At 41.4% G+C, this 21,728-nt stretch overlaps 1 protein-coding gene across 2 annotated transcripts in view; it reads right to left on the bottom strand.

Annotated features, from left to right (window-relative positions):
* AFG2A (AAA ATPase AFG2A) overlaps window positions 1–21,728 on the bottom strand; it is a 302,070-nt gene that overhangs the window by 49,428 nt on the left and 230,914 nt on the right. For both annotated transcript variants that reach the window (XM_077815195.1, XM_077815196.1), the window contains exon 15: window positions 7,124–7,288. In XM_077815195.1, the coding sequence (XP_077671321.1) occupies window positions 7,124–7,288 (165 nt within the window). The remainder of the gene's footprint in view (window positions 1–7,123; window positions 7,289–21,728) is intronic.

Here is a 21,728-nt window from a genome sequence, read left to right as displayed (position 1 = left end):
TGCATTAGCTGGCAAATATTTTAAAAAATACTTATTTGTTGTGATTTTCAGTGAGTCAATCTGTTTATTTACAGGAAGCGGTTAGAAACAGATCACATAGGCTACTCAAACTTGTCCCTAGAACTTCTTAGTACTAGATATTACAGTGAAAAGCACCTGGAAAAAAATGAAGGTTAGATAGCTAACATAATAGTCATGTAAAATATTATTTTTCTTTTTTAAAAAAATAAATGTAGAATAAACTTCTCCAGAAGTTCTGGGGTCCAGAAGGTAAGCCTAAAATTTCTGTTTGCAGGTATCATATTAACATAGAAGCACCCAATACTGATTTCAGTTTTATAAAGACAAGCTCTTTTGTAACTAGATATGCTGACCCATTTGTACTAATTAAAGGGCAGGAACACTAAAAATAACTTTGTAAAGAATTAGTTATGCCAAGGTCTTTGTTGTTGTTATTTTTAATCTTAATAATAACATATGCTTACTTACTGTATCTTTCTCAACCCTTCCCCTACCGCTACTCCTTGTTTGGAGAGTCCAGCAGCCATTCTGGTCAACCTTGCTTTAGTGTCCTTACCAAGTTTTTTTTTTTTTGGTGGATTTGGTCTCTCAAGACCATGAGAATGTCTTAAGAATCTGCCTGATGACACTATCACTGCTCAGCATTTTAAAATATCAACATTTCATCCCACCGTTGCCACCACGAGACCCCTACAATAAGTAAGAGTTTGCGTGATCTGAAGTGTACAAAATCAAGGTAGAAGAGTTCTGATACATGAAATGCCTGTATTTAACCTTTGCAATATCAATCAACAACATTACATATTTGGATAATAGGAGTATATGAGGAAAGGGAGTGGGGGTATAGCATGGACCTCAATTTTCATTTGATACAGTGAGAGGAGCTCCCCCCCATCTCTTAACTCCCGGATACTCTACAAAGAAGAACCCTCAATGGGAGGAAAATGGCATGTCGCTAACACCACTGCTATCTCTTCTTTGGTCGCTGCAGGAGACAATAGCTCGCCTGTATAACATCCAGGAGTCTGAGGACTTTGACAGCACTGCCCATGATTTCTCCCATGCTTTCAACATGGTGGCACACTCTGATTGTACATAGCATGCAGCCATGATGTCACCCATCAGAGAGAGAGAGTGAGTTTGCAGAATCTTCAACACAGTTCCTTGGCTGAGGCCAAAATAGGAAGTTACAGCATCACAGCCTGAGAGTCCATGGACAGCTAACAGTCCTGATACAGTGTTCCAGTGTTGCTCTGCAGCAGCACGGATATCTATTACAGCTCTCTTGGATTGTGGGTTTCTGTTAGGCTCTGTTTGAGGAAATTGTGCAAGAGTAAGATAAATATATCAGCATCATCTGATAATACTAATATTCCCACCTGTCTTTTGCAGCCATTATCATTTGTTGTATAAGATGTTGTCGGCTTTGTAACGTGAGATGAACATATAGCTTTCCCTGTTCATCACCTTACCTCCTTGGTGTATTTTCAGATGGGGTGTTGTCTCTGTCTGTGATGACTAGCTTGTGCTTTAGTGTGTGTCACTGGTGAAACATCTCATCTTGAATGAATCAATTATGTCAATCAAATGTTTCTTATTTTCTGTAAGTGTCAAGGCAACTGTGTATTTGTATTCAACTGATGTACTCTGCTTGTTTCTGAAGCTCTGCTAGATCTTGTGACACTCCTCCTACTGAAGACTTTGTATCTGTCAAAGATATATACAAGGTATACATCATTTGGGGCTAGCTTGTATTCAATGTAGACTCAAACTGGTCACAAAGTCCTTGATGATTCCACTTGCTGGCCTGCGTACTGCCCAAAGAACTGTGGAACCATCAATGATTGTGCAGGTGACTTCTTGTGAAATATGTTTAGTTGACATCTCTGTCTGCAGCTGCTTCTTTAGCTTAGATTTATCCTTGGCAATCCTCATGTCATCAGAGTCAGTAAACATTGACACAGGTACAGGAACCAACTCATGTGACAAAATATTCTTGCTCTCAACCTCTTGTGAAATTGCTTGTTAGCCTATCATTCTTGAATAGATAAGGTTAGTGTCAAATACCTTTGTTGGCCTAACCTGTCTGTGCTTTTTTTACCACTGCGTTTCTGCTATCCTTGGTATTGTGTCATAGAACCCTGTGGGCCAGCTACATTCAAATTCTTGCATTTGGCAAATTCCAATTGTAACTGCGTTATCTACACTGACTGATGATGGTGTCACTCTGTCAAGGACAATGTTTAGTACTGCGTCTGGGTGTTTTTACAACTGACACCCTTTATTATTGTTCTTGGGTGCTCAATGGGGTCTCATGGATCGATGCACATATCTCACTTCTTCCTAATGGCTTCCCTGTCCCTTGCACCTGCAGCAATGCTTGACTTCATTTCTCTGGTAGATCTCTTGAATTTGTGCCTCTTTGGTGTTATTTAGGTTTGCAATGTCTTCCACCAGCCAGCTGCATATGTGGAGGCTAGGAGCTCAAGTCTTGAGAGTCTTTGGTTTCAGTATGATTCCAATGATGTCACAATAACCATGAGCATACCTCGGTTTCAATGTACCTGTCTCTCCATACACCACCATTCTATATTCTTGGTGCATGAAGAAAACAGCTGACTGTGTGTGAAGTTTTCATTACAAAATAACTGAAATTCAATTAAAGTGATTTTACTGTCACCTGGTGTGTAAATCAGGAGGGAAATGGTAATAAGTGCTCATATTTCAAAATGCTCAACAGTGAAAAGGTGTCATCAAAAAAACTGTAGTGTACAGTTGCATCTGAAGAAGTGGTTCCTTATCCACGAAAGCTTATGCCCAAATAAATCTGGTAGTCTTTAAGGTGCCACCGGACTCCTCATTGTTTTTGTGAATACAAACTAACATGGCTACTCCTCTGATACAAGGCATCATCAGGCAGTTTCTTTGACTTTAGGCTCTAGAAATTCAGAATTTACAAAAAAACCCACCACTGTATGGACACTAAAACAAGCCACTGCCAAAAACTTGCAAACTACCATACTGAGAGAGAGGAGGATGAAGGTAGCAATAGAGCAGAGTCACACAGCTTCCTTTTAGTGGTTCTGCTATGTCAGAAGGTAGCAGCTCTGAGGATTGTCAGTAGAACTTCCTAGAAGGGATCTGGAAACAGGGGAAGGGACTGACTGCTTTCAAGAAATATGAAGCATTTTAGAGAGACTGTAATCCAGCCTAAAAGCAGGGGCAAGATAGACATCTGGTTAAGCCAGACCTGGCATGGCTGCAGACAGACCTACCATGTGAATGGCTTGGTCCTGGCAACTGCAGGGAAAATTTGCCAGCAATTCTTAGAAAAAGGGAAATGCCTTTAAGGGGGATTAAATTCTTCTATATTCTATATTCTATATTTAATATTCTATATTTAATATTCTTCTATAGCCAGAGAAGTCTGTTTGGGGAGGGAGGGCACACACTTCAGCAAAGATTTGGGTCCTGGCTCCTAGAAGGCTTTATTCTTCCTCACTCCATCACTTGGCACAGGAGGCGAATCCAATCACAGTATTCAAACATTTGTCAAAACAACTTCATGTCACTCACACTTTAAGCCATTCAAATGATCCTTTAAGTTTACTTTAGGCATTTTAGGAGCCATAAACATATATGCTGAACATACATCAGCATCTGTGTAACTAGACAAGGGCCTGAGACGTTAAGATTAGATCTGAAACCAAACCTCTCCAGAGTTTGGGGGTGTTCAGTTATAGGGGTTTGTTTGGTCCAATATCTGTTGTGTAATATAGACTGACACATGACAAACTCTCAGTTAAATAATATGAACTTTTTGATTTTAGCATTACACTTATAAGGGAAGGAGGGGACTTCACAATTTACTTGTAACTCTTCCTCTCATTATTTATGTCTGTTCTTCTCACAAATGAAATGCTGAAAAATAAGTACAGTAAAATTTCAGTTATCCTAATTCCCTTTATCAGAAACTCCTAATTATCCGAATGCACGGTGTGTCCCCGATGCAGCCCCATATGAGTTAATCAGCCACCAATACAATGTCAATTACTTTCTTAGTGCCTGTTAGCACTAATCAACAGTTTTGAATTTGTATAGCAGTTCTGAGTGGTTACCTCCAGCTACTGAGACCTAGTAGCATCCTGTTTCAGATGCAAGAGCAGTTTGGCAGGAAAATGTCAAAAGAAAACAATCTGTGTTGGATCTAAAACAGAAACTGCAGATTCTCAAGGTCCTAGAAAGGGGAGAAAAAGTTGTTGATGTGGTGCACCACTGCAACATTGGTAACTCCACCATCTGTGACAGCTGGAAGGCAAGGGACAAGCTGCAGAGATTTGCTGCAGCCATTGGCACAATGATGACAAGTGACAGACTGTGATGAATCATTTTCATAAAAAAGATAAATAATTCAGAATTAAATTATGTCCACTGTGATAATACAATTTTGGTATTTTAATAGACTCAATAAAGTTGTTTATTTACTCTGTAATAAAGTACATAGTATTAAGCAAACATCTGCATTGCTCCCTTCATTTCCCGTATTTCTGTATCAGTGAAAATGTAGCTCAAAATAGCACTTCCGTTTATCTGCATGCCTGGTTATCCAAAAGTTTCAGATGTCCCCCAGACCATTCGGATAAATGGGAGAGTATGTACATTATTTAGCAGACTATCTTGATATATCATTTATGTATATGTTCTTTAGATAATGACAAGGAGTGATGAGTTTCCACTCTGTGCACTAACCATGGCACAAGGAGGATGTAACAACAAATATGTTCATTAAGAGAAAGGAAACACGCACACCCAGCAGATGAACAGAGATACATCTGAGGGTCATAAGTGATGATAGGAAAACATACAAATATCTGATCTGAAAAAATGCCATGCACGGAGGCTAGATGAATGCTATTATTACTCACTGTGCTATTTTTACTTAGATTAATCTGTATTACTCACTGTCTATTCAGCTCATTTTGCAATAGTTCAACACATCTCTACAAGAAGCTCCCTATTTATACAGCATCTTATAGACACAAAACCAAGTGTGTTTCCTATTTCTTTAGTATACAAAAGGGTAGAACAGTGGATATGGGAACTTGCCATTCAACAGCGGAAATTATTTGTAAAGCTGGAAACTGGAGACACCAGGAAGAAAAGGCCTTAATGAAACAGTGCACTGTCAGTGCCAACCATCAGACATTTTACATACACTTCCAAGGAACACTCACTTTAGAAGTTCTCTTTGTGCTGGTTTTCTCTGTCACTATTACTATACTTCATTGAACAATAAAAAACAAAAATATTAACACCATCATAAATAAGATTACAATATATGCTATCCCAAGAACAGTTTTTTGAGCAGATGCAATCAATGACAAGTTAGCTTATTTTGATTTTGACTCTGCACAAAGCCACAGTCAAGGGGCAGATGCTTCTCTGTGAGCATCAGTTAAATTACAGGAAGTCACCACTTGTGCGTTAGCTGAGTCAAGTTCAATAGAATCCCCCAAATATCCTGAATTTCTGGTATCATGCACAGCAGTTGCACTCTGGGGAGAGGATACTTTTCAAAAATTTTATTTTATCTTCTCAGAGGCTTATAACTTGGCCAAATTTGGGTGAATTTTCACAACAGATGGCAAGAGGCACATCCCTGATACCAGGCATCATGCCAAATTTCAAGTCCTTGTTCCAAAGCATGGAACTAGCGCTTCTCAACATAATGATTGCAAGAGGTTTTTTTTTTAAAATGTGGGAAACAACACGTTTTTCCTATCTTTGTTCTGCGGCAGACAGCCAACATGCAAAATTTCAGCCTAAATGGTTTAAGACTGGCAAGTTGAAAAGCAACTGAAAACAGGTTCTTACAATAGAAAGTTTTAGGCAACCTTAACTACAGGCAGCTCCTACCACCTCCATCTACAATAACTGTCCTAGTAGAATCTAAGTATAGGCAATGCACGTAACATGCCAATAGTTAAGCTTGCCCAACATTTTCCATTATAAGACCCTTTTTCAGTTCTTCTGCAACAAATACAACACAGGTCCTATACACCAGAGCCTCATTCATGACACAGCCTTTATTAATTTTTAGAACATTGTCCATCCTGCACACTGAATGAAGCAGGGGTCCTGTGGAAAAAATAGTAAGTGATTACATAATTAAAACCCAGGTCATGTTGCATATGCACAAGGGGACCAAATGAAGGTGGCCTGGGCAGCCTTAATTCTGGCATTTCCTAATTTTTGAGTGTTTGACTTTGCAACCATAATAACATTCTTTTAACAGGTTTTTTTTAACATTTAATTTAACTAAATAAAATGAGGAAAGGATCACAGGTTCTACAGAGAAACTGAATTAACTAGTAAGCAAGGACTACATGGTTGCCATTAAAATGCCAATATTTATCAACAACTACCACACAACAGTATCTGAACTATGAGTTTTCCCCCTATTATTAGAATAGGGGAGAACTGTGGTAACTGTGTAACATCTGCAGACAAAAGCTGACCTTTTCATAGGGAATTCTGTAAGCTGGAAAATAGAACTACCTTGCTCTCTCCCACAGAGAAACCTATAAAGGGGTGCTGGGGAAGAAATTGTCTGAAACTAACTCCTCATAGAGATTCCCCCACAATATTCCATGGCTGTCTCCCTCCACACCCATCAAACATTAAATATGCCCATAGATCTGTGGGAGGCCAGAGCCAATCATTCAGAGGACCTGTGCCTTCGCACTAAGTTTGCGCCCATCCCCACAACCCAAATTTCCTGTTAGCATGATTCCAATACAGCCATCTTCCCAGGGACCATCCATCCATCCCATCCCCATGATCATGGCTTCGTTTGGAACCACTGGTGCAGTGGGAACTTCATGGTAAAGATAACAGCCTAAGACTGTACTATTTTTTCTGGGCAATCTCCAAGGAACCTGACAAATAAGGAAAGAATATTGTATTCTCAAGTAGGTATATATATATTTGCCTTTAGAATTCCCCTCACTCAAGTAAGTTGATGGTATTTGTGTTAGATTTTTCAGAAGGATAGTTCTGCGTTTTCACTCCCCAGCCACCAGCAGAGTACAGAACGTTTTACCTCTGCTCCTGAATATTTCTGCGTCTGTAAGACGAGCTCCTCTAAGCAGACTTCATCACTGACTGGCATGGAGCGAAACTGAAGTTTAAAGATTTCTCTTCGAGTTTTGGTATCTGGCAAAGGCACATAGATGATGCTGTCAATTCGTCCAGGTCTCATCAAAGCCTATAAGGAAAACATCACACAAAACCAGTTAACAAAAATGAAACAACTCAATAATAAAAATTACACATGGAGGATTTTTCCCTCTGATTATACTAACAGTTAGGCCATCAATATATAGCATTATGCTTGTATATTAGGATTTTTCAGTAAATGAAGAGAAACCAATGCTATTTCTCAGATTACAATAGAGCCATGTATTGAAACCAAAGTATAACTGATATTTTCCTAAAAATAATCTAAGACTTGTTTCAAGGAGTGTTGGAACCTGGCAGATGGATAAATGGCTATTCTTGCCACAAGTTATGATCTTCAATTAAAACTACAGTAATAAAGTTAGAAAATATAAATGTTACACATCCTTGTTATTTTGCACTGATCTAACGTCTTGTCAGTCTTTAGAACAGAAAGAAAGGTAATCCTTTTAACCCCCTCTTTTTTTTTTTAAAGACAGAAAAGGTAATGGTAGGCAGCATCCAATGACATTCAGTTTCAATAACGAAAAACATGAAGTTTCACGAACTCTGTAGCTTAATAACTCTGATCATCAGTATAGTCCGATCTCAGTGGAACAGTTTTTTCTTCTCCTGTGCCACAGGACACTTAAATTAAACAAACGAAGACAGCTACAATCTAAGTCCCCAATCTGGCAAAGTCTTGGCCCTGGTCTACACTATAAGTTTAGGTCGAATTTAGCAGCGTTAGATTGATTTAACCCTGCACCCGTCCACACAATGAAGCCATTTTTGTCGACTTAATGGGCTCTTAAAATCGATTTCTGTACTCCTCCCCAACGAGGGGATTAGCGCTGAAATCAACATCGCCGGGTCAAATTTGGGGTAGTGTGGATTCAATTCAATGGTATTGGCCTCCAGAAGCTATCCCACAGTGCTCCATTGTGACCGCTCTGGACAGCACTCTTAACTTGGATGCACTAGCCAGGTAGACAGGAAAAGCTCTGCGAACTTCTGAATTTCATTTCCTGTTTGGCCAGTGTGGCAAGCTGATCAGCACAGGTGACCGTGCAGATCTCATCAGCAGAGGTGACCATGCAGTCCCAGAATTGCAAAAGAGCTCCAGCAAGGACTGAACGGGAGGTACTGGATCTGATCACTGTATGGGGAGATGAATCCGTGCTATCAGAACTCCATTCCAAAAGATGAAATGCCAAAATATTTGAAAAAATCTCCAAGGGCATGAAGGACAGAGACTATCACAGGGACCCGCAGCAGTGAAACTTAGGAACTTAGGCAAGCCTACTAAAAAACCCAAGAGGCAAACGCCCGCTCAGGGTCAGAGCCCCAGACATGCCGCTTCTACGTTGAGCTGCATGCAATTTTAGGGGATGTCCCTACAACTACCCCACCCCGTCTGTAGACACCTGCAAGGGGAGAGTCTCACACAACAGGGATGAGGATTTTGGGGACGAGGAAGATGATGAGGAGGGGGAGGTTGAAGACAGCGCACACAGGGCAAGCAGAGAAACCGTTCTCCCCGACAGCCACAAACTGTTTATTACCCTGGAGCCAATACCCTCCCAAGGTGGGCTCCTGGACCTTGAAGGCGGAGAAGGAACCTCTGGTGAGTGTACCTTTGTAAATATAAGGAGTACTCCTTTTCTTTTTGCGAATACAGACTAACACGGCTGTTACTCTGAAACCTGTCAATTTGTAAATATAATACATGGTTTAAAAGCAAGCGTGTTTAATGATTAATTTGCCCTGAAGACTTGGGATGTATTCGCGGCCAGTACAGCTACTGGAAAAGTCTGTTAACGTGTCTGGGGATGGGGCAGAAATCCTCCGGGGACATCTCAATGAAGCTGTCCTGGAGGTACTCCCAAAGCCTTTGCAAAAGGTTTCTGGGGAGGGCAGCCTTATTGTGTCCGCCATGGTAGGACACTTTACCACGGCACGCCGGTAGCATGTAGTCTGGAATCATTGTATAAGAAAGAATGGCAGTGTGTGGTCCCGGTATTTGCTGGCATTAAAGCAACATCTGTTCTTTATCTCTCTGTGTTATCCTCAGGAGAGTGATATAATTCATAGTCACCTGGTTGAAATACGGGAATTTTATTAAGGGGACATTCAAAGGTGGACGTTCCTGCTGGGCTGTTTGCCTGTGGCTGAAAAGAAATCATCCCCGCTGTTAGCCCCGCAGTGGTGGGAGGGGTGAAGCGATCATCCCAGAGAATTGGGTGTGTGTGTGTGTGGGGGGGTGAGTTGGGTTTGTGCTGCACGTTAACCCGAAAACATCAGCCCCTCCTTTTAAATAGCCAATGTGTCTTTTTCAGTTTCAGTCTCCCTTTTTTGACTTCCGCAGCTGCAAATGTTTCAACACTGCCACTATCATCTCCATCCCAGAGGCTAGCGCAGATAAGAAGGCGAAAAAAGAGCACTCACAATGAAATGTTCTCTGAGCTCATGCAGTCCACCCAAACTGAAAGAGCCCAGCAGAATGCGTGGAGGCAGACAATGGCAGAGTCCAGGAAAGCACAAAATGAACGCGAGGACAGGAGGGACGCGCAATAGGACAGGTGGCGGGATCAAGAGGACCGATGGTGGCAGCATATGAGAGGAGGCAAGATGCAACGCTGAGGCTACTGGAGGATCAAACTAACATGCTCCGGAGTATGGTTGAGGTGCAGAAAAGGCACAGACCATCACTGCAGCCCCTGTGTAACCAACCATCCTCCTCCCCAAGTTCCACAGTCTCCTCACCCAGATGCCCAAAAAGCAGGGGGGGGGGGAGAAGGGGGGGAGCTCCAGGCACCCAACCACTCCACTACAGAGGATTGCCCAAGCAACAGAAGGCTGGCATTCAGTAAGTTTTGAAGTGCAGTGTTGCCTTGTTTGTGTGACGAATTAATAAAGAATGCAGGAATTTGAAACAACAACGACTTTATTGCCTCTGCAAACGGTGATCGAAGGGGGGAGGGGAGGGCAGTTGGCTTACAGGGAAGTAGAGTGAACCAAGGGGGCGGGTTTTCATCAAGGAGAAACAAACAGAACTGTCACACCGTAGCCTGGCCAGCCATGAAACTGGTTTCCAAAGCTTCTCTGATGCGCAGCGCACCCTGCTGTGCTCTTCTAACCGCCCTGGTGTTTGGCTGTGCATAATCAGCGGCCAGGTGATTTGCCTCAACCTCCCACCCCGCCATAAACGTCTCCCCCTTACTTTCACAGACATTGTGGAGCGCACAGCAAGCAGTATCAATGGGAATATTGGTTTTGCTGAGGTCTAGCCGAGTCAGTAAACTGCACCAGCGAGCTTTTAAAAGTCCAAATGCACATTCTACCACCATTCTGCACTTACTCAGCCTATAGTTGAATAGTTCCTGACTATTGTCCAGGGTGCCTGTGTATGGCTTCATGAGCCCTGGCATTAAGGGGTAGGCTGGGGCCCCAAAGATAACTATAGGTATTTCAACATCCCCAACGGTTATTTTCTGGTCTGGAAAGGAAGTCCCTTGCTGCAGCTGTTCATACAGACCAGAGTTCCTGAAGATGCACGCGTCATGTACCTTTCTCGGACATCCCACATTGATGTTGGTGAAACGTCCCTTGTGATCCACCAGTGCTTGCAGCACCATTGAAAAGTACCCCTTTCGGTTTATGTACTGGCTCAGCCTTGGTGGTCTAGTCCCAAGATAGGGATATGGGTTCCGTCTATCACCTCACCAGTTAGGGAATCCCATTGCAGCAAAGCCATCCACTATGACCTACACATTTTTTAGAGCCACTACCCTTGATAGCAGCAGCTCAATGATTGCTTTGGCTACTTGGATCACAGCAGCCCCCACAGTAGATTTTCACACTCCAAAATTGATTCCTGACTGACTGGTAGCTGTCTGGCATTGCAAGCTTCCAGAGGGCTATCGCCACTCACTTGTGAACTGTGAGGGCTGTTCTCATCTTGGTATTCTTGCACTTCAGGGCAGGGGAAAACAAGTCACAAAGTTCCATGAAAGTACCCTTACGTATGCGGAAGTTTCACAGCCACTGGGAATCATCCCAGACCTGCAACACTATCTTGTCCCACCAGTCTGCGCTTGTTTCCTGGGCCCAGAATCGGAGTTCCATGGCATGAGCCTGCCCCATTGCCACCAGGATGGCCAAATTGCCAGGGCCCGTGCTTTGAGAGAAGTTTGTGTCCATGTCCTCATCACTCTCGTCACTGTGCTGTCATCGCCTCCTTGCCTGCTTTTGCAGGTTCTGGTTCTGCATATACTGCACGATAATATGCGAGGTGTTTACAATGCTCATAACTGCCGTGGTGATCTGAGCGGGCTCCAAGTTTGCCATGGTGTAGTGTCTGCAGGAGAGCAGAGTTGCAGGGGAAGCAGTGTTTGGATGACCAGTTTTGCAGACCTACTGCACAGGTCGCTGCCAGGACACAACAGCTGAGCGGGCTGCACGCTTGCCGTGGTACGGCGAGACAAGATCAGCCGAGCAGAGTTGCAGTGGAAGAGGCACTGCGAGATCACCAGGAGAGCAGAGTGCCAGCAGAAGTGGTGGATGATGACGGTCATATAGAGGACCTGCGAGGTGGACTCATAGCATCAGGAGAGCAGAGTGGCAGCGGAAGCAGTGGATGACAATGATAGGTTGCAGTCCTACTTCACCGTCTGCTGAAAGCAGCATGGCGCCTGCACAGAAAAGAGGCGTGAAACGATTTTCTGCCGTTGCTTTCTGATGACATGTACCCAAAACTACCCGCAACAATGTTTTTGCCCCATCAGGCATTGGGAACTTAACCCAGAATTCCAATGGGCAGCGGAGACTGAGGGAACTGTGGGATAGCTATCTACAGTGCAATGCTCTGAAAGTTGACGCTAGCCTCGATACTGTGGATGCATTCCGCCGACTTAATGAGCTTAGTGCATGAGTGTGGGGACACACACAATCGACTGTATAAAATTGCTTTCTAAAAAATCGACTTCTATAAACATGACCTAATTTCGTAGTGTAGACATACCCTTAATACACATGTATAACTTTCTGCACTGTAAGTAGTCACTTTGGCTTCAGTAGGACTACTCCCAGTATGTATGTTAAGTATTTGCTCAAGTCTTTCCAAGAGGAAAACTTAAAGTAGAGCAGTGAAATAAAAACTAAAGCTATGTCAGCAGCACTAAAAGTGTATCAAAGATAAAATACAAACAAAACAGAAAAAGAAAATAAAACCTACTCCATTGTGAACCAGAATGAATGTATACCTCAATTCATAACTTGAAAATAATAATAGTAAATGCCCCTCTGATTTAAGAACTCCATTATTTTTGTCCCCAAGATGGAACCGTCACTGAATTCTATATGTAAAATTGCTAAGCTGAATTATTGGACCAATTCGGAGGTCTTTTACTCAGGCAAAATTCCCATGGAAGGCGATGGGAATTTTGTCTGAGTAAGGACTTAAGGGCTAATTCCTAAGTAAACATAAATATTTATAAGGAGTCAGTTGCCTAATTTGTGAGATCAAAGGGAGTCATTTTGATATTTTTGAACAAGTCTAGAAATGGTTTAATATTGTTAATGTTTTATTTGCTGATAGAGCATCTTAGAGATATATACATGCTGAATGCACATAAATAATATTTAAATACACTTTAAACTGGACAATGTTTATAAGATCCAGCCTATAACCTGAATTCTTTTTATGTTACAGTTCTCCCTTGGGCAGGGTAGTTTGAGTTCCAGCTGACTTGAGATATTGCATAGTTGTCCTGGGCTGTCAGCCAATAAGTCTTTTCCCAGCCTGATCATGTCAGTGAAAGTCATGCTGAAAAAATAGTAGGAAAGAGCCTTCCTTCCTACACAGCATTGATCAAGTTAACACCCTTCCTAAAGTTGCTTTAAAAAGACTGTTGTGGTGCTTTGGGGTGGAAAAATGTATCCTGAATGTTAAGAGATGTCCTGTTATTTTTAAAACTAAAACACGACAATTCTCAACTAGAGAAGCTGCACTATATACAATGAATTCCAACTAGCTACCCATAGCAGCACTGGTGTGTTTATTTAGGAACTTGACACACTAAAGAGACGATGCAACAAGTTTGTAATTCAATGTCAACATCATGTTTATATCAGGACACTGCCATTTTTTCCTCAACATTTTTGATAGAGGAATTTGCAAGTTTCAAGAATGGCCTGGGAAGGTGGCAAGTTTCAGAGGGGTAGACATGTTGAGGAGTCCAGTGGCACCTTAAAGGCTAACAGATTTTTTTGGGCATAAGCTTTTGTGGGTAAACATCCCACTTCTTCAGATGCATGGAGTGAAAATTACAGAAACAGACATAAATATATATTGGTACATGAAGAGAAGGGCATTACCTTATAAGTGGAGAACCAATGTTGAAGGCCATTTAAGTCAGGATGGATGTGGTCCACTCCCAATAACTGATGAGGAGGTGTCAATACCAAGAGAGGGAAAATTGCTTTTGTAGTGAGCCAACCACTACAAAAGGTAGGATATTCGGTATTATATTGCATTCCACTTGCTCCTAAGGAAATGCTTATAGCTAAACTTATCACACACAGAAATCCTGAAATGTTCACGAGTACAATGGTGAACTTCATGAAATGTAGGGTTGGTTTAATAAGGAAACCTACTCAGTTAGGATATTTCCTGTGGATACAATTAGCCTAATAATAGGGAATGACAATGACTGCTATTTAATTGTGAAAGTGGTACTTAAACAGTATTAAAAAGTATTAGTATTAAATTCTAAGATCTAAGAAGTTATCCAATGAAATTCAAAAAGCAGAACAATTAAAGATGAAATGCAGTGAATATCATATTTATTTTTGTGCCTTTTTTAGCACCATTTTTCACTTCAATGTCTTTTCAGACTGCCTCATGTTTTATGTAATTTCTAATTGATGGCCCAAATAAAAGATACTGTCATATTTTGGCCTTGACTTTACTATATTTTCTTCTTAAAAGAGAATTTTTTAAATTAAATTTGAGTTATGGATGTGCTTGGAGTCCCCAACCAAGTTAGGGCCACCCTGTGCGAGTTGCTGGTTACACACATAATAAGAACCAATACCAGCACTGAAGAGCTTACCATCTAAAATCAATAAGACAAAGGGAAGAGAGGAAGTATAGTTATTGTACAGATTGGGAAATGGGATACAGAGAGATTAAGAGACAAACTTTCTCCTACATCCAAGCTCTTCAAGGGACCAGGCAAATGGTGCCGAGGGAATTGCTTGATTCTGAGGTTTGTGCTAGCCCTGGTGAAAGGTAGAGCAGTGAAAAAAGATATATTGGTATGCACACACATAAGAATAGTTCTTTGTGTTCCTGAGCACTTTTCACCAAGAATTATAAAGTGTTTTACAAATGCTGTTTGAAACTCAACACCCCTGTGAGGTACCTAAGCATCATTACTCGCACTGGGGAGTTAAGGCTCAGATAAATTAAGTAACTCGCTGAAGGTCACATAAAGTCCATGGCAGTTATGAGGCTAAGAACCCAGATCTCTTGACTCCCAGGCTTGTTCTTTAGCTACAAGATTATTTTTCCTCCTGAGAACCCCAATCATTTTGTCTCTGTTAAATCTCACCTCCTTCTCAGATTGACTATGCTTCTCAGCAACTGTAATTCCTTCCTGCTGGATCTCTCTCTGGGACCAGCCAACCGTACCACAATAAATAAAAGGCTAAATCTTAAAATCAAATGTGAGTCTTCCACAATGAAAACTACCATATGATCACAGATTTAATATAGACTAGCAGTCCATTGGAATAAGATTGTTACAAAGAATGCTTTAATTGATTTAGGCCTTGTCTAGTTAGGGGGGGATTTTTTTTTTTAAATCAAATGATCTGATCTGAAACATCACTTAGCACCTAGCACAGACACAGTTTAACACCTTTACAAATACACGAGCTGATCTTGCTATAATCTAGATTCTTCCCTAGGATACACCGTGACCAGCTAACATTATTTTAAAGGTGTTTAAACTGTGTCTACACTAAGTGGTGTTTCAAATCAGGTTAGCTAACTTGATTTTATTTTTTTTAAATTACCCCTTTTCTCATACTGTAGACGAGGCCTTGTATGTAGGTAGAATTTTTAATGTTTTATCTGTGATGTCAGAATGATTACTGTGCTTTACTTTGAGAGAACATGAACCACTTTTAGGTCACACATTTAACTTTATGAACATGCTTAAGTACTTTCCTGAACCACACACCTGCCATCTCTACAGGTTTTCATTTCCTCCTCTGGGTGTGCAGGGAAAACTACCTTCCATCCCTCACCCCTGGGGAAGGTAACCAGAGGTGGTAGTCAGAGCTCTCTCCCCTTCCCTAAGCATCTGAGAGCAGTTTCTGGGTGGGGGAGGAAAGAACAGCAGAAACTATTTTTACAAAAGAGGTGTGTCGAAGAGGGAGCAGGAAGAACCCAGCTGTTCCAGGTCACTCTGTTCTCTCCTACAAAAAATGGCTAAGATGCCCCCTGAATCTCCAAGCCCAGGCCAGGAGAGAGAGAGGGGTTGAAGAACCCCTGGAGCTGACTCCCCTGTCCCACATGAGGGCTGTGTGTGTGTATGCATGCATGGGTGATAAATCCCTGGAACTGATCATTGCGCTTCAGGGCTAGAGGTGCGTGTGGAGGATAGGTCGATCAACGGCTATTAGCCAAGATGGTCATGAATGCAACACCATGCTCTGGGTGTCCCTAAACCTCTGACTGCCAGGTGTTGGGACTGGACAACTAGGGATGGATCACTTGCTAATTGCCCTGTTCTGTTCATTCCCTCTGAAGCATCCAGCACTGGCGCCACACACACCCCCCGCCCCAGCCCTGAAGGGCATTGACAGGATACTGGGCTAGATGGACCATTGGTCTGACTAACTACGGCCGTTCTTATGTTCCTAAGGAAAGAGCCACTGGAGTTCACCCTCGCCCCACATGAGGAAGTGGTAATGAAGAATCCCTGGAGCTTCCACCACAGCTGCAGCAGGAACAAAGGGGAGTGCAAGATGAAGAGGCTGATGTGAATTGTGGGGAGCATAGAATTAACTGTTTGCTGCTGAAATATGAAAAATTGATTTGGGGCTAGAAGCACACAAATTACTAGTGGGGGCTGATGGGGCCAGAATAAATTGATGTAAGCCTAGGAGGTACATAATTAATTTATGGTGAGGTGCTAGAGATACAAAATTTGGAGCTAGAAGGGCATACAATTAATTAATTGGAGTTTGGGTAGAAACCCTATGTACCATCAAGCAATACTTATGCAAATGTGTTTATTTTTGTCATAAGATGTTGGCAGGTGTCAAATGGAGGCCTGAATGCACATAAGCCATAGGTTACTGGTTGCAGGCTATGGAACATTTTATTAACAGAGATTGCATAGTAGCATCCAGTGGGGCACCAGGGCTCAGAAGAGTGAAATGATAATCAAGTAACATGTACCGTCACAAATAATAATATAACATTTTCAATTAAAATGAAAATACTATTGTTTATAAAAAAATGTTCCTTAATCTCTCAAATGTTTTAATTTGAGAAGTGTTATTTGAGGCAGATGTATGGAAAACGAACCTACCTTCTAAAACAAGGGTATTTGTGTGTGTAATTATTGCAGATAATTATTCAGGAAAGAAAACCTTAAGTCTGTAAAGCCCAGGTAAACTATTTGTGGTTCCTGTTGAGAATGGAAATACTAATTCTTAAACTAGAATTAACCTTAGGGCTTTGCTAATTTTTTTTTTTTTAAAGCATGTCATTAGTTAGCTTAGTCACAGCAAGAACTACATTGTCAAGCAATGCAGAATTAAAAAGAGACTCCAATATTATAGTAAGTAGATAAAGCAGGCATAGGTTTTTCAGCTAGGATTGAAAAAAAAATCCCATAGCTTCTGACATACTTCTACATTCATGCCTAATCTCATTAACATCTTTCTGATTTCATTCTACAGCAACCTACTTCCTCTATATGGCCCTTGAAAGAACAATGTAATACTTGAAGTCCAGTGAAGTTTCACAAGATTTTTTTTCCCACTAGCAAAATGACAACTGCACAGATAACACTGAACATGAAGGTGTATTAAGTTCAGGAAGTAACCTAATTTAAATTGCAGGATTAGTGTGTTGAACATTCCCCATTGTAATGAATCTCAAGAAATGGGTTCTTATATTAAATTAGGACATTTTTCCTTTAAATTACCTTTCCTACAGAATCTATATAGTGCATCAAGAAGGTAGTTCAGTACAACCTTAGAGCCCATTGGGATCAGACCTGAAATGAGAGTTAGAGAACTGAGAGAAAAGGTGGGTAAGGTATATCTTTTATTGGACCAACTTCTATTGGTGAGAGAGACAAGCTTTCAAGCTTGTCTCTCTCACCAAGAGATGTTGGCCCAATAAAAGATATTACCTCACCCATCTTTTCTTTCTAATATCCTGGGACCACCATGGCTATAACTACACTGCAACTGGAGAACTGGAAAGAGCAGAACAATCTGTATCCTTTGTAGCTAAGTCCTTCTAACTTAAACTAACAGGCTCTTTAGATTAACTTGATTTCTTGTGATCCCTCCTGAAAATTGCTCCTCGAGATTGGAGGTATTTTAAATCTTATAATCCAGCAATTCAATTATTCAGCTTCTATCATCATAGTATCTGAGCACCTGCAAAGCATCTAAAAATAAATCGCTTTCTTCCTAGCTTGTATGAGAAAGAACTTAATTACTTTATAGTTTGTGGGACTTCCTGTTTGTTTACGTGGGGGAGGTGGGGTAAGCGCATTTTGTGTGACAAATTTATCAAAGAAAAGCTAAATTGGAGATGTGAATTCTTTAACTGCTAAGAAAGTGGTTTGTTTTGTGGCCATTTTTATATTTTGTAGGAGTGAGTTGCATAGTATAAATCTAGCTCCTATAGAAGTGCTTTGCCCATACTCAGTAGGTTCCCCCTATTAGCTGACATTTTCATTGGTACACTGGAACACAGCTGGTCATGATCATGAAGGAACAATCTATGAAGTTCTTAAATGTCAGAATGTGACTATAAGGGGCATTTGTCCAATGTAGAACTTACAAATTCTGGTTAATGTTAGGAAATTGCTGAGCATGGACTGCTTCAGTAGATATGGAACCCATCATTTACTGACAGGGGCTTTAGAACGTTTCTGGATCAGGTACAATGGTCGGTCATTAGATCTTAAATGGCTGCCTAATCAGGTGGTAACACGTTGTAACAATGGGTAGGCTGAAGCTAGTTCCCCCACCCTCTCTGCAGAGAGAGGGAGTGGAAAATCCCCAGGAGGAGAACAAAGGATTCATAAGACATTGTTTGTAGGATACAAATTCAACAAACTCACACAGCAAGACGGAGGAAGCAAAGGAGAGAGGGACACACTTTCATGGCAGAGTTGTCCTGTCTAACTTGCCAAGGGCAAAAGAAAGCTAGCTGACACGGAGAGGGACTCCATGATTCTGAAAGAAAGCCATGAACTGCAGGTGGAGAATCCTGGACACCCCAGAAGACTCTGCCCAAGCTCAAAGAACTCTCCAGAGTGGGGAGGAAACAGACAGGGAAACCATACAGCTGTGTTTATTATTTTTTCTAGACCCGCGTATCTCTTGCATTAAGTAAAGCATAATGGTGTTTGAAATCCTGTGCAAAGCCTGCCTGTGCATCTGTTCACTTCCAGTCACATAGCCCTCAAGAGTTGACATGGAAACCCACAGCACCCAGACACCCGGAGTTTTGGAAGGGGTGTCCTTAAGCTACAGGGGAATCAGAGGTCAGCACTAGTCCCTGGGGGGTCTCAGCTCTCAGAAGAGGGTGCTAGACAGAGGACCTATACCTCAACAGTGTGCCTAGATTCCCCAACCAAGGGCAGCATTTGGACTCTGTTCGGATTCAGGAGGGTTAAAAAGCAGGCCCAAATGCAACAGCCTGGTGAGCATTGGGCGTAAGCAATAAGAGAGCTGGGGGATGGTGTTATTATGAGTGACATAAAGCAGACATAAAACTCACTGTCGTGCTCCTTCAGTCAGTGTTGTCTTATCAATTTCCCCAATAACTATACATACACATTGCAAATCTGGCAGGGGGACCGTGACATGTGGAGCTCCACAGAGGTGAGAGGTTTGGAGGTGGAGAACCGTTGTCCATAATGCCCCTCACAGTTTAATTGCAAAGGGACCTGAGCTATTTCAGGGCATTTCCATTCACCCCTGCAGTTTATTTGATGATCAATAGTATCAAATGCCAAGGAGAGGTCACGCAGGACAAGTATGAATATAATTTCTTTGTCTTCAGACAGGAGGAGTCATCAACCACAGTAAGAAGTGCTATCTTGGTGCTGTGCCCTGACCTGAAGCCTGAATGAGAGGAGCCAGCGTACTTGCAGCTCCCAGGTGGTACAGGAGACTCTCTTTGCTGGTTTCTCAGATTGCTTGACTGTGGGGCGGGTGTGGGGGGGAAAGCTTCCACCACCTTCAGCTCATGCAACATCTCCTACCCGTTCTCTACTTGGAAGACCTATTCGCCAGCCACTACCCTCTTGACTCTCCCAAGATTTCTGCAGATATCTCTGTTCTTGTTACACAACATCTAAATTTGCACTCAGAGTGGGGTAGTATGATTTTTAAACCTATTTAAGAACAATTATTTTAACTATTGCATTAATAAATGAGAATTTTATAAAATTATTTGGGTCACAGAGAAATAATTCCTCCAAAATGTTTTAATTCTTCTATTATCAGTTCTTATACAAGGAATTCACATTATATAAAAATCAGGCTACACAACATTTCTGTCACGTCAGTCTTACTGAAGACCTGGAGCATTGTGCAAGTTGACAAGAAAAGACTTGATGCATTTGACAGCAGGTGTTCAGGAAGAATGTGCAATATCGAGTGGCAGTATTTTGTGAAGAGCAGTGAACAGGGCAGGAACATTTTACATGGTTATTAACAAAATGTAATAATAAAAGCAAGGAAACAGACGGCTTGATCTCCCAGCGAGATGCAACACAACTCAAACAGAGACAATGTTTATTTCAAAATAGTCAGCAGAGAAAACAATAAAAGGATGGAGCAGAAAAACACCTAAGAAAACCTACATATAACTTATCCCTCACAATCAACTGGGAAATGCCATCCATTGCTCTTAGATACCTGTTAGTACAACAGAGACATATCAGTATTTTTAGACATTTTTTTCTTCAGCACTGTTTTGAGTTGTACTCTGCTGCAATGCATTATGTCAGTAGAGTACAATCCTTCTACATAACTCACAGTACAGCCTGAAGTGAGACTCTCTTTTTGTAGCAATAAGGAATAAAATACTCAATATCGTTGGCTTAATAGATCTTCAATCCCTTTTCAGCATTCTGTATCCATGTTTACCATACTGTATCAAAACCCAATGTTATTCTATTATTCCATTAAGCAGGAGAACAGACTCATCTTTACATAAAGCAGGGATAAACTAAAATATTGGAAACTGTCTTTTCAAGAAACAAGATTTCCTCCTATATACTATGTTGCCAGCGGGATAAACAGAGCACCGTTGAGCTCCCTTGGTTTTACTGCAAATTAGAGTCACATCCAGCAACTTTTGTGAACTAGAACAGAAGTGTAGGTGACAAATAAATGTGAATCGTAATGGGGATTGCCAAAATTGCTTGAAGAAAGTAAAATTGTCCTGAACGTCTTTGTGCAAAACAGAAATCAAACTTGAAACTGTTCTGAGAAGAGTACTACACTATTTAAATGAGCTTGTATCCCTCAGTTTTTCCTGGTTGAAGTCAGAGATAGAAACAGGACTGAAATATCATGAGAAAGGCCAAAATATTTCCTGACCAGCCAAAACTGGAAAATACAGGAATACTGTAGACTTTTTAATTAGCTATGAAAGAAGGGCATCCAGTTTAGGGATTGCATCACAGCTGTCCATTTTATCCTCTTGATGAGTACAGTTCTATACTGTATATGATTCTTAAGCATCCAGGTCCTATTGTGTGTTGATGAGTCCCAAGTTCTGTACTGTATATGATTCTTAAGCTTCCAGGTCCTATTGTGTGTTCCCTGTACACCCAAAACTCCCACTGAAGTAACTGGGAAGCTAATAAATGAAGCCCTATTATCTTTTGGGGATAGGTAAACATCCTACAAGTTATGGGCATGATGCAGGAATTACTGGGAGAAATTCCATGGTCTGCATGGGGCAGGTAGTCAGACCTAGTGAACATAATGGTCTCTCTGGCCTTAACATCTATGGGCAGCCATGTTACAGATGAATAAACAGATTAAGAGATTCAGGGCTGGTCTGAAAGGATCAATGGAAAGGGATCAATCTAAGCTACGCAACTTCAGCTGCGTGAATAACGTAGCTGAAGTCGACGTACTTAGATCCACCTACCACAGTCTCTTCACTGTGGTGTGTCAATGGGAGACACTCGCTCGTCGATTCC

The sequence above is a fragment of the Eretmochelys imbricata genome, chromosome 4 (assembly GCF_965152235.1).
Source record: "Eretmochelys imbricata isolate rEreImb1 chromosome 4, rEreImb1.hap1, whole genome shotgun sequence".
Lineage (NCBI taxonomy): Eukaryota > Metazoa > Chordata > Testudines > Cheloniidae > Eretmochelys > Eretmochelys imbricata.
This window is presented reverse-complemented; position numbering and strand designations above follow the sequence as displayed.